The sequence below is a fragment of the Phyllobates terribilis genome, unplaced genomic scaffold (genome assembly GCF_046119375.1).
Source record: "Phyllobates terribilis strain yellow unplaced genomic scaffold, ASM4611937v1 Scaffold_4__5_contigs__length_816908805, whole genome shotgun sequence".
Classification (NCBI taxonomy): Eukaryota; Metazoa; Chordata; class Amphibia; order Anura; family Dendrobatidae; genus Phyllobates; species Phyllobates terribilis.
Window position 1 is genome coordinate 572,186,182 of NW_027362764.1, and position 13,976 is coordinate 572,200,157.

The following is a 13,976-nucleotide window of genomic DNA, read 5'->3' on the forward strand; positions in this document are numbered from 1 at the left end:
CAACAGGACAATGACCCCAAACACACCTCCTGGCTGTGTAAGGTGTAACGGGTCCGGGAGGCGGACTGTAACGGGTCCGGGAGGCGGAACCTCTGAGCTACTATACAAGGGGGCGGCCCTTGTAAGGGAGCGGGTGGCAGTCTCTGGGTGAACGGACAGGGAGTTACGGCAAGTGATCAGGGCAGTCTCTGGGTAAGGGGTAGGTACGACCTGTGATGGCAGAGCCTCCAGGTAGGCTAGCAGGCAGATGGTAGATGTGTGCTCCCAGGTGAGCAAGCGAGAGTCTCTGGAATAGCAGGTGGTCACGGCACGTGACGGCGGAACCTCCGGGCTGGCAGGCAGGTAGGTAACGGAGAAGCGCTCCCAGGTGAGCGGGCAAGAGTCTCTGGAATAGCTGGTGGTCACCGCACGTGACAACGGGACCTCCGGGCTGGCAAGCAGGCAGGTAACGGAGATGCGCTCCCAGGTGAGCGGGCAAGAGTCTCTGAGATAGCTGGTGGTCACAGCACGTGACAACGGAGCCTCCGGGCTGGCAAGCAGGCAGATAACGGAGAAGCGCTCCCAGGTGAGCGGGCAAGCTGGTCCATAGACAGACTGACCGGAGTAGTAAGGCAGACCGTCGGACCTCAGGCAAGCAGGCAGGTAGCTGATATGCGCTCCCAGGTGAGCGGGCAGGCTGGTCCTTTAGACAGACTGACAGGAGTAATAAGGCAGACCGTCGGACCTCAGACTGGCAGACAGGTAACAAGTATTCAGGCAGGAATCAGGCAGGTAACTGGCAGGTAACTAGCAGGAAACTGGCAGGTAACTGGCAACGGGACCTGAGGGCTGAAGCACAGGTGAGACACAGGTGCAAACAACATTGCTCGGGCACCTCCATTTTGGAGGAGGTGCCTTATATATGATGAAGTCCTCCGGCCATTGGCCGGGGACTCTTTAGGGCGGCGCGCGCGGCCCCTTTAAGAGGAGGGGAGCGCGCGCGCGCGCGCCCTAAGCACAGGGGCCAGGAAGGAGCGCGCGCTGAGAGCAGAGCAGGAGGAGGACGCCGGGACGGAGCGCGCGCTGACAGCAGAGCGGGGGGAAGATGCCGGGCACGGAGCAGAGCGGTGAGGGGAGCAGCGTCCCTGCCTAGCAGAGGGCAGGGACGCCGGCACTACAGTACCCCCCCCTTTAGGCCCCCCCTTTTTTAGGCCAGACAGAAATTTAGCAAGGATGAGAGGGGCATGGATGTTCTCCCGGGGCTCCCACGTTCTCTCCTCAGGACCAAACCCCTTCCAATCTACCAGGAAAAAGGTCTTTCCTCTTACCCTTTTGGTGGCCAGAATGTTCTCTACCTCAAACTCGTCCTCAGCAGAAACCGGAGCAGGAGGCGTACCTGTAGACTTGGAAAAAGAGTTAAGCACCACAGGTTTGAGGAGAGACACATGGAAGGAGTTAGGGATCCGTAAGTTGGCCGGGAGTTTCAATTTATAGGCCACCGGATTGATCTGACTGATGACCTCCAGTGGGCCGATGAACCGAGGCCCTAACTTATAGGAAGGGATCTTGAGCCGGACATATTTGGACGAGAGCCAGACTTTATCCCCAGGGCGGAATTGAGGAGGGTCCAGACGTTTTTTGTCAGCGTGTCTTTTCATACGCTCGGATGACAGAAGGAGTGCGGACCGGGTACTCTCCCATATGGAGGAAAATTTGTTAACAAGAGATTCCGCAGCTGGATTGTCCGCCGAGGTGGAGACGGGAAACGGGATCCGAGGATGCTGACCGTAGACTACAAAAAACGGGGATTTGGAGGAAGACTCGCTCTCGTGATTGTTGTACGAGAATTCGGCCCATGGCAGGAGATCCACCCAGTCAGAATGGTGGGCATTAACGAAGTGCCGAAGGTAACTGGTCAGGTTCTGATTGATCCGCTCCACTTGACCATTAGACTGTGGGTGGTAAGCGGAGGAGAAGTCCAGGGTGACGTCCAGCAATTTACAAGTGGCTCTCCAGAAACGGGAAGTGAACTGTACCCCACGATCCGACACGATGTGACGGGGCAGGCCATGAAGACGGAAGATGTGGCGAATAAAGTCTTTAGCCAGCTCGGGTGCAGACGGAAGACCTGGCAGTGGAATGAAGTGAGCCATCTTGGAGAAGCGGTCAGCGACCACCCAAATGACCGTACAACCGGCAGAGACGGGCAGATCAGTAATGAAGTCCATCGCTATATGCTGCCAGGGGGCAGCAGGTACTGGCAGAGGTAGGAGGCGGCCGGCCGGCAGGTGTCTCGGAACTTTGTTGCGGGCGCAGGACACACAGGCAGAAACAAAGTCTATTACATCCTTGTGCAGGTTAGGCCACCAGTAGTGCCGGGTAATAAGCTGGAGGGTCTTTTTCTGACCGGCGTGGCCAGCTAGTTTAGACGAATGACCCCAGTGTAGGATCTTCTCCCGATCAGGTACTGGTACGAACGTCTTACCAGGAGGAAGACGATTTAGACTCACGGGAGCCACCTGCATTACTCTGGCGGGATCGATGATATGTTTCGGATCCTCCTCGAGATCAGACACCAGAAAGGACCGAGACAAGGCGTCCGCCTTGACGTTTTTGTCAGCCGGGCGAAAATGAAGGACAAAATCAAAACGAGCAAAAAACAAGGACCACCGGGCTTGGCGCGGGTTAAGTCTCTGGGCATGCTGGAGGTAAGCCAAGTTCTTGTGGTCAGTGTAAATTATTACCGGGTGAAGAGCCCCCTCGAGCAGGTAACGCCACTCCTCCAATGCCAGTTTGATGGCCAATAACTCTCGGTCTCCTATGGAATAGTTGCGCTCAGAGGAGGAGAAGAGTTTAGAGAAGAAGCCACAAGTTACCATCCTCCCGGAAGATGATTTTTGAGTAAGTACCGCTCCGGCTCCAGAGGAGGAGGCGTCAACTTCCAGGAAGAACTGCTTGTTGCCATCTGGGCGATGCAGCACCGGGGCGGAAGAGAAGGCCTGTTTAAGGGAAAGAAAGGCCTCCTCTGCTTCGGGTGGCCACTCTTTGGGATTAGTACCTTTACGGGTGAGCGCAGAAATTGGGGCCGTCCGGGAAGAGAAGTGTGGTATGAAGAGGCGGTAGTAGTTGGCGAAGCCCAGGAATCGCTGAATGGCCTTCAACCCCTCCGGTCGGGGCCATTTCTCGATGGCAGACAGTTTCTCAGGATCCATTTGTAGGCCGGTCTGAGAGATAATGTAGCCCAGAAACGGAAGCGAGGTCTGCTCAAAGAGGCACTTCTCAAATTTAGCGTAGAGATGGTTCTGCCTTAGCCTGAGCAGGACCTGACGAACGTCCCTCCGGTGAGTCTGGAGATCCGGAGAGAAGACCAAGATGTCGTCCAGGTACACCACTACGCAGGAGTAGAGAAGGTCCCGGAAGATGTCATTGACCAACTCTTGAAAGACGGCAGGAGCGTTACAGAGACCAAAGGGCATTACCAGGTATTCATAGTGGCCGTCCCGGGTGTTGAATGCCGTCTTCCATTCATCCCCCTGACGAATACGAACCAGGTTGTACGCCCCACGAAGGTCCAGTTTGGTGAAGATCCTAGCCCCCCTCAGACGATCAAATAATTCTGGAATGAGCGGAAGGGGGTACTTATTCTTCACCGTGATCAGGTTTAGGCCTCTATAGTCTATACAGGGACGGAGAGAGCCGTCCTTCTTTTTGACGAAAAAGAAGCCTGCTCCCGCCGGGGAGGTAGATTTCCGGATGAATCCTCTGGCCAGATTCTCCTCAATATATTCGGACATTGACCGGGTCTCAGCAGCGGATAAAGGATAGATACGCCCACGGGGAGGAGTAGTACCGGGTAGCAGATCGATGGGACAGTCGTATGGTCTATGTGGTGGTAATGTCTCTGCCTCCTTTTTATTAAAGACATCTGCATAAGACCAATAAGGAATCGGAAGTCCAGGTAGATTAGCTGGGGTAGGAGAGGGACGGACGGGATGGACGGGAACCAGGCAGGTTTTATGACAGTCTTGTCCCCAGCGAAGGACCTCTCCGGTTTGCCAGTCTAGCACGGGTGCATGTCTCTGGAGCCAGGGCAGACCTAGCAAGAGGGCGTGAGAGAGTCCAGGCAGAACATGAAAGGAGATACTTTCAGAATGCAGCATTCCCACCTGCAGGGTAATGGATTCGGTGATGAGTTGAATGGGGCGAGGTAAGAGGCCCCCATCCACGGCAGCGACAGACAAGGGTACAGCCAGAGGTTTGGTGGGGATGCGGTATTTCTCAACCAGGGACTGTGAAATAAGGTTCCCGGCTGCTCCAGAGTCAAGTTGGGCTAGTTCGAAATAACGGTTCTCCCCGTAGATGATCGAAACTGACAACAGCAGGGATGGAGAGGATTTATTCTTGTCTAGGTGGACCTCTCTGAGCGAACCTAGACACAGGCGTTTCCCGACCTCTCCGGGCAGGCACGGATCCGGTGCTCCTTACTGCCACAGTAGAAGCAGCTCCCCTCGGCACGGCGTGAGTCCTGACGGGTTTTGACCATCTTGGTCTGGTCGACCTGCATAGGCTCAGGAGAGTGTACCTGGGGAGAGATGGAGGGAATGACGGGTTTCTGGAAAGTAGGAGCTAAACGTGGAATCCTTCTCTCACGGGTGACCTCTTTGGCACGCTCCTGGAACCGTAGGTCAATCCGGGTGGCAAGGGTTATTAGATCATCGAGAGAGGTAGGAATGTCCCGACCAGCAAGTTCATCTTTAATACGACCGGACAGACCCTCCCAGAAGACGGATACCAGAGCGTCGTTATCCCAAGCCAGCTCCGAGGCAAGGGTGCGGAACCGTATGGCATATTGGCCCACGGTGAGACCCTCCTGACGGAGGCGTAGCAGAGAGGATGCGGATGAGGTCTTCCGTCCGGGTTCGTCGAAGACTTTCCGGAAAGCCGAGAGAAAAGCAGGCAAGTTGGACACCAGGGGGTCTCCTCTCTCCCATAGAGGATTTAGCCAGGCCAGGGCCTCCCCGGTGAGATGGGACATGATAAAGGCAATTTTGGCCCGGTCGGAATTAAACTGATGGGACAAAAGTTCAAAGTGCAGGGTGCACTGATTTATGAAGCCCCGAGCCTGGACGGAGTCGCCTCCGAAGCGAGGAGGTGCAGACAGCCGGGGACCGGGATAGGTTACCATGGTATTAGTGGGTAGCGGAGCTGCCGGGTTGCGAGTCATGGTACTGGCAGTGGCTGCAGGTGGTGCAGTCAGAGTGTCCAGGCGAGTATTGACATTCCGCAGGTGACCCAGGATGGACTCCTGTTGGGACCTTTGACGGGACAGTTCATGACACAGGTCCGTGAGCGAGGGAGCTTGGGTGCCACCGGGTTCCATGGCCCGAGCAAACTGTAACGGGTCCGGGAGGCGGACTGTAACGGGTCCGGGAGGCGGAACCTCTGAGCTACTATACAAGGGAGCGGCCCTTGTAAGGGAGCGGGTGGCAGTCTCTGGGTGAACGGACAGGGAGTTACGGCAAGTGATCAGGGCAGTCTCTGGGTAAGGGGTAGGTACGACCTGTGATGGCAGAGCCTCCAGGTAGGCTAGCAGGCAGATGGTAGATGTGTGCTCCCAGGTGAGCAAGCGAGAGTCTCTGGAATAGCAGGTGGTCACGGCACGTGACGGCGGAACCTCCGGGCTGGCAGGCAGGTAGGTAACGGAGAAGCGCTCCCAGGTGAGCGGGCAAGAGTCTCTGGAATAGCTGGTGGTCACCGCACGTGACAACGGGACCTCCGGGCTGGCAAGCAGGCAGGTAACGGAGATGCGCTCCCAGGTGAGCGGGCAAGAGTCTCTGAGATAGCTGGTGGTCACAGCACGTGACAACGGAGCCTCCGGGCTGGCAAGCAGGCAGATAACGGAGAAGCGCTCCCAGGTGAGCGGGCAAGCTGGTCCATAGACAGACTGACCGGAGTAGTAAGGCAGACCGTCGGACCTCAGGCAAGCAGGCAGGTAGCTGATATGCGCTCCCAGGTGAGCGGGCAGGCTGGTCCTTTAGACAGACTGACAGGAGTAGTAAGGCAGACCGTCGGACCTCAGACTGGCAGACAGGTAACAAGTATTCAGGCAGGAATCAGGCAGGTAACTGGCAGGTAACTAGCAGGAAACTGGCAGGTAACTGGCAACGGGACCTGAGGGCTGAAGCACAGGTGAGACACAGGTGCAAACAACATTGCTCGGGCACCTCCATTTTGGAGGAGGTGCCTTATATATGATGAAGTCCTCCGGCCATTGGCCGGGGACTCTTTAGGGCGGCGCGCGCGGCCCCTTTAAGAGGAGGGGAGCGCGCGCGCGCGCGCCCTAAGCACAGGGGCCGGGAAGGAGCGCGCGCTGAGAGCAGAGCAGGAGGAGGACGCCGGGACGGAGCGCGCGCTGACAGCAGAGCGGGGGGAAGATGCCGGGCACGGAGCAGAGCGGTGAGGGGAGCAGCGTCCCTGCCTAGCAGAGGGCAGGGACGCCGGCACTACATAAGGGCTATTTGACCAAGAAGGAGAGTGATGGGGTGCTACGCCAGATGACCTGGCCTCCACAGTCACCAGACCTGAACCCAATCGAGATGGTTTGGGGTGAGCGGGACCGCAGAGTGAAGGCAAAAGGGCCAACAAGTGCTAAGCATCTCTGGGAACTCCTTCAAGATTGTTGGAAGACCATTTCCGGTGACTACCTCTTGAAGCTCATCAAGAGAATGCCAAGAGTGTGCAAAGCAGTCATCAAAGCAAAAGGTGGCTACTTTGAAGAACCTAGAATATAAGACATATTTTCAGTTGTTTCACACTTTTTTGTTAAGTATATAATTCCACATGTGTTAATTCATAGTTTTGATGCCTTCAGTGTGAATGTGCATTTTTCATAGTCATGAAAATACAGAAAAATCTTTAAATGAGAAGGTGTGTCCAAACTTTTGGTCTGTACTGTACATGTCATTAGTTTTGAGTATAAAATCTTCATGACAGGTTCCCTTAAAGTATAACTATTTTAAAAAAAACAGATATTGATCATCACTTGATCAGTGACAATTGTTAAATTATGAATGCTAGTAAAACCCCATTGGCTAATTATAGTCAAATGCTGTGTTGCTTTGACTCTAAAGAAGCTGACAGGAGCCATATTGGCATTGTATATTCCTAGAGCCTCTGCCACTTCATTCTATTGCTGAAGAGTAGTCACAGCTGTTGGACCCTGCCGATCAGACATTGATGACATATCTAAGTAGTATGGTGTCATGAAACAGCCCTTTGTGCCTCAATTAAATAGTATTAAATACTATATTCAAGAACATACCCCGTTGATGGCCCTGTATTATGTCCCGACATGGCAGTTGCTTTGGAAGTGGGCCACCATTGTGATGTCTTGCAATGGCTACAAATACATCCCGTGTTTAGACACTAATTACTTTGTGCTGTGCATATTGCATACAATACAAGAGAATTTAGATTGTTATATATTTTTTTATAGTTTTTTTACCCCAGTGTCTACAAATATTTGTACAGCAAAACCTGATGTCCTCGATTCTTAGAGGTTCTTGGCATACACCGTAGTTGACAATTGACATACAAATTGTATGTTTCTTTGTGAACAAATGTAATTTGACTGAAACTGAGGTTCACGAGGCTTGAGGAAGAAAAAAACCGTCATTCTTCATGATCTTTGTATCCTTGTGTTATATACCATCTTCCGACCCTGATATTTGTAAAACTCAGTGTCTAGTTAAGGTATTCAGCAAACAGGTGAAATGCATAAAGCTACGTCATCTGCAATGCTGATATGTCCATGTACGTGTGACCTCTAATACTGGTTTATCCAATGACTAACTTATATTTCTCTCAATTGTAGAGCAATATGTAATGTATATATTGTGCATGTTTCAGTGCTGAATTGTTGTGACCACTAAAGAACAGAGGGCTTCTCTATAGCATTCAGGACTGGATTCTGTCTGTAGGGACCATTGACTTTAACATAAGGTATTATTGTGGGGGGCAGTTCACTGGCCTCCAATGTGTTCTTAGCATCCAGTCCCGGTTGTACATATCAGTCCCCTGTTACTTAGTGAACAAAATGATAAATGTAGAATATATAATGTAATAACAATGTCTTTGTTATCTTCTGGATGCCGTAGGGGGAGGATTGCCACATGGTGCGTGCCCTGAACTGAGTTCTAGTGCTGATGGACTAACAGACTCCCCTGCATGTTGGGTAGTCAAGCATGAGTCCACACAGCATTCCCCCATCACAGATGCATTACCCAATAGCAGTGATAACACCAAAAATATCTCACCCAGTAAAAATGGTAAAGCTGGACCCACAGGAGTAAGTAAGATAAGTGCAAGTAATGAGTCCGATGCTACTACACACTCACCACAGAATGAAGGAGCTGAACATGAAAGTAAGTGTGAAACCACAGTCTCCTGCCCGCTGACTCCATAAATCATGGACAATCCAGTTCATTGAATATGTGGCAAACAACTGCTAAAACGTCTCTTCATCTCTTTATTGTCCATCACCAGAATGATTAAACAATGGCCACGTTACTCCTCATAGACCACCGTTGGTCCACCACAGTTAGGATGTCACTGGATACATGGCGGGGTGTTACAGTTTTACAGTGTGACATTTGTAGTAGATAAGTAGTTAATTATTAGTAATTAGTATAGGGATTCTTGATATATAAAAGTGGTATTGTAGTGTCTGCTGCAGAGGTATTATAATCTAAGGGTTTGGTATAAACTTTCAGGAAAAAAAGCCCAACTATGGTAGCTTTACATAGTAGTAATAAGTATGTGGCTGATCTTGTCCTGTAATATCATCACATATGATTGCAACATATTGTAAAATAAAGGGCTCTATTACCCATCAGTTTTTTTTGTTCATGTGCCATCCGTTATTTTTGCGGATATATCATGTGCCTTTTCACATCTTTTCTCTTATGAACTGGTTGTCCATGAAAAAAATGGAGACATGTCCTACTTTGAGTTGTATTGCTGATCAAATGCACCAATGCAACACAATGGCACTGTGAAAAAAAACTGATAGCACAGTCTGCGGGCTTTCCGTATTTTACTGTCTAATGGGTAGGAGAAGTTAAAACATTTTTTTTCAGCAGATGAGAAAAACAAATGGCACAAGAATTTGTAAAAACTGACACGCGGACCAAAAATGGGTCCAGCACAGTGAAAAAACATGGACCATTTTTCACATATGAGAAAAAAAAACTGATTTGTGAAGCCAGCCTAATTGGTAGAAAGTAGAAAGCACATAAAGAGGTTGTGCCCTTTCATTTAAGATTGTCCCCTGGCTGCAGTTAGCTACAAAAACAACACCCGCGCTGTAGCCATCTTCACCCACTTCCACCGGCGAGTCTCTGCAGCTGCGCACGGTGCTAATGCCGGCTGCTGCAGTAGACAGAATGCCCGGTTCAGATCCGCTGAGAGCACGGGTTGGCTGCTACCATGCCGAGGTGACGTCAGAGCCGCAGCCAATGCCAGACACTAGGCACAGCGTTGGAGTCTCACCAGCTGACCCAGGTAATGCGAGAACAGTGCGGATTGTTTTTCTTACAGCAAACTGCAGCCATTGGAGCAATTTTATTGAAGAGGAATAACACCTTTAATGAATTCATTAAAGATTTACAAAGAATCAGCTTGTAAGAGGGGCTCCTCCTATATCCAATACTCACGGTGCAGTTGCAGATTATCTTTGGTAGCTTTTAGTATTTTTTACAAAACACTGTGGCATGGTATTTTTAAACTTGTTGGCAAGTCCAACCAAGCCGAGTTGCACCAAAGTAACTGCCTGCTTACCTGTAATTTATTGTGCCCCTGTGGGTCTCGAAGAGACTACTCTCTGTAATTTCTGCCCTGCCTATATTCGCAGGGTTACACCCATCAATTAGTCTGGGAATTGCTTTTCACTTCCTCATTGTCCTCTTGGCCACCATGCTGCTAACTTTAATTTCGACTGTGGCTACCTCCCCGGGCTACTGGCTAACACTGTCACAGTCCAAGTACTTGGTACAATCTCTTTCCAGCACAGATCAATAGAACTTGCAGTTACAGTACACCTTTTGCTTACAGAACACACAACTTTCACTAGATACGCTGGAGGAACTACTCACTTACAGTGGTGGCCAAAAGTATTGGCACCCCTGCAATTCTGTCAGATAATACTCAGTTTCTTCCTGAAAATGATTGCAATCACAAATTCTTTGGTATTATTATCTTCATTTAATTTGCTTGCAAGGAAAAAACACAAAAGAGAATGAAGCAAAAATCAACTCATTGATCATTTCACACAAAACTCCAAAAATGGGCCAGACAAAAGTATTGGCACCCTCAGCCTAATACTTGGTTACACAATGCTCTGCTGGAATTGTAGACCATTCTTCTTTGGCAAACTGCTCCAGGTCCCTGATATTTGAAGGGTGTCTTCTCCAAACTGCCATTTTGAGATCTCTCCACAGGTGTTCTATGGGATTCAGGTCTGGACTCATTGCTGGCCACCTTAGAAGTCTCCAGTGCTTTCTCTCAAACCATTTTATAGTGCTTTTGGAAGTGTGTTTTGGGTCATTGTCCTGCTGGAAGACCCATGACCTCTGAGGGAGACCCAGCTTTCTCACACTGGGCCTTACATTATGCTGCAAAATTTGTTGGTAGTCTTCAGACTTCATAACGCCATGCACACGGTCAAGCAGTCCAGTGCCAGAGGCAGCAAAGCAACCCCAAAACATCAGGGAACCTCCGCCATGTTTGACTGTAGGGACTGTGTTCTTTTCTTTGAATGCCTCTTTTTTTTACCTGTACACTCTATGTTGATGCTTTTTCCCAAAAAGCTCTACTTTTGTCTCATCTGACCAGAGAACATTCTTCCAAAACGTTTTAGGCTTTCTCGGGTAAGTTTTGGCAAACTCCAGCCTGACTTTTTTATGTCTCGGGGTAAGAAGTGGGGTCTTCCTGGGTATCCTACCATACAGTCCCTTTTCATTCAGACGCCGACGGATAGTACGGGTTGACACTGTTGTACCCTCGGACTGCAGGGCAGCTTGAACTTATTGGGATGTTAGTTGAGGTTCTTTATCCACCATCCGCACAATCTTGCGTTGAAATCTCTCGTCAATTTTTCTTTTCCGTCCACATCTAGGGAGGTTAGCCACAGTGCCATGGGCTTTAAACTTCTTGATGACACTGCGCATGGAAGACACAGGAACATTCAGGTCTTTGGAGATGGACTTGTAGCCTTGAGATGGCTCATGCTTCCTCACAATTTGGTTTCTCAAGTCCTCAGACAGTTCTTTGGTCTTCTTTCTTTTCTCCATGCTCAATGTGGTACACACAAGGACACAGGACAGAGGTTGAGTCAACTTTAATCCATGTTAACTGGCTGCAAGTGTGATTTAGTTATTGCCAACACCTGTTAGGTGCCACAGGTAAGTTACAGGTGCTGTTAATTACACGAATTAGAGAAGCATCACATGATTTTTCAAACAGTGCCAATACTTTTGTCCACCCTCTTTTTTAGGTTTGGTGTGGAATTATATCCAATTTGGCTTTAGGACAATTCTTTTTGTGTTTTTTCATTGAAGACAAATTAAATGAAGATAATAATACCAAAGAATTTGTGATTGCAATCATTTTTAGGAAGAAACTGAGTATTATCTGACAGAATTGCAGGGGTGCCAATACTTTTGGCCACCACTGTATACTCAAACTTCCAGTTACACACTTGGCCTGATTCTGTGTCACTTTGTCCACTTTTCCATATCTCTGCTAGACTTGGAGAATCGCCCCTTCAGCAGGTCTCAGGACAGTCAGATTCTCAATCTGTCCTCTGTACACTCCGATTCAGAACTGACACACTCAGCCAAATATTCTCAGTCTCTTCAGCAGCAACCTTGTCTCACAGTGGCTATGCTCGGGCTCGATTTACAATGTCTCTTATTCTTTGCCTCCAGCCCAGGAGCCTCCCTGTGACCAGCAATGCTGGCAGGGTTTGGCCCATCGCCAGCACCACTCCAATCCTTAATGTCTCTTATGCTTTGTCTTCAGCCCAGGAGTCTCCCTGTGACCAGCAATGCTGGCTGGATTTGGCCCATCGCCAGCACCACTCTGATCCTCAATGTTTCTTATGCTTTGTCTCCAGCCCAGGAGTCTCCCTGTGACCAGCAATGCTGGCAGGGTTTGGCCCATCACCAGCACCACTCCGATCCTCAATGTCTCTTATGCTTTGTCTCCAGCCCAGGAGTCTCCCTGTGACCAGCAATGCTGGCAGGGTTTGGCCCATCGCCAGCACCACTCCGATCCTCAATGTCTCTTATGCTTTGTCTCCAGCCCAGGAGTCTCCCTGTGACCAGCAATGCTGGCAGGGTTTGGCCCATCGCCAGCACCACTCCGATCCTCAATGTCTCTTATGCTTTGTCTCCAGCCCAGGAGTCTCCCTGTGACCAGCAATGCTGGCAGGGTTTGGCCCATCGCCATGTACATCAACAAAGGGGTAAACAGGTTCACTATACAAATGGTGGGCAACAATGGGGACACAGCCATCTGGGCAACAATAAATTAAAAGGGATACACACATTTACTATAACAGGACAATATGTGGATAACCCCCTTACAAGCTGGTATATTATGGGGCAAGTTGCCATCCTTGCATTTCTACAACTTGGTCTTTACGACCTTTTTATAAACAGGTTCAAGCTGGCACCAAAAATACTGACAAAGTATTGTAATCTGCAATAAAGAGAGAAAAGGCAGTATTGTAATCTGTTTATAAAGGGGGATTGAATTCTAAATATCCACTGTATATCTTAATTATGTGGGAACCCGGAATACTTACCTGACATTGCAAACCTATCTTAATGTCACAGGTGTACTTACATTGCATCTTTTTGAATGTATTGCTGCATGTGAATCTTGTAATCCTGATATGGGATCTATTATCTGAGCTGTTTCCCATTCACACAGTGCTGTTAGAAACAGGCTAATTGAATGTAAAAAACTGAGTTAAAGATTATAACTTGTGGCACTACAATTGCAGTTTTCATACTTTTTGGGAAATTTTGCTAAAAATGTCTGTCTGGTCTAAAACTACAGATATGATTCAACAAAACCTCTGATTTGATCCCATATCTGACAGTAGATCCTTGTACACTAACCAATAAGTCTGTTTGTAGTTGTTAAAGCAGATCTGTCAGCAGATTTCATAGTAACCAAATGTATAAACTATTAAACATGCCTGATGAGGCTGGTGTGCTTAACTTTGAAAATCAATGTCCTGGTATTAAAATGAGACTTTTATAAATTAATTTACACAGTGATAGAGTTTATAAGCACAAGTGTATTCAGACTCCACTCACCTAGTCTGACTGACAGCTGCAGCTTATACTGAGCAGTGTGAGATCTCAGCAGCAGGGAGGAGGGACACTGAGGATCTGTCAATCAGGCTAAGTATGCAGAGATTGAGTTTAAAATTTCAAAATGGATTATCCAGCTAATCTGACACGGATTTTCAAACGAAGTACATCAGTCTCATCAGGTCTAGATATCTATTTAATAATGTATGCGAACTGTATTGTGAAATCTGGTGACAGATCGACTTTCATAAATTTGGAGCCTTTGTGGTAATGGTTAAAGTATTGAAAACACAAACGTTTTCAATAAAAGTTGTTGAAAGTTTGCATGTTACTGCACCTGCCATGAGCTAACGAACAAATAAACACAATTTTAAAGTTTTTTGAATTTTTTATTAGATGTGATAGACTTACGAACATTGTGTTGCAACCTACATGTTTTCAACAGCATTCATAATAAAACTTGAACTATAGGGCAGAAGTTACTGACTACACTGTGTAATACATTCAGCATGCATATCAGTATAGCACACACTATAACGTCTCCATCATCACTCATTGTCTCCTGTGGAATCACAATAACCCAGTGGAGTGAAGCTGGACAGAATCAGTGACTCC

The 13,976-nt window shown here is 48.7% G+C and overlaps 1 protein-coding gene across 2 annotated transcripts in view; it reads left to right on the forward strand.

Moving 5' to 3' along the window:
* Window positions 1–13,976, forward strand: part of MYOM1 (myomesin 1) — a 172,816-nt gene that overhangs the window by 80,725 nt on the left and 78,115 nt on the right. The window contains exon 18 of one of the 2 annotated variants that reach the window (XM_073679112.1): window positions 8,136–8,402. The exons of the other annotated variant lie outside the window; for it this stretch is intronic. Coding sequence (XP_073535213.1) covers window positions 8,136–8,402 — 267 coding nt within the window. The remainder of the gene's footprint in view (window positions 1–8,135; window positions 8,403–13,976) is intronic. 2 annotated transcript variants of the gene reach the window in all.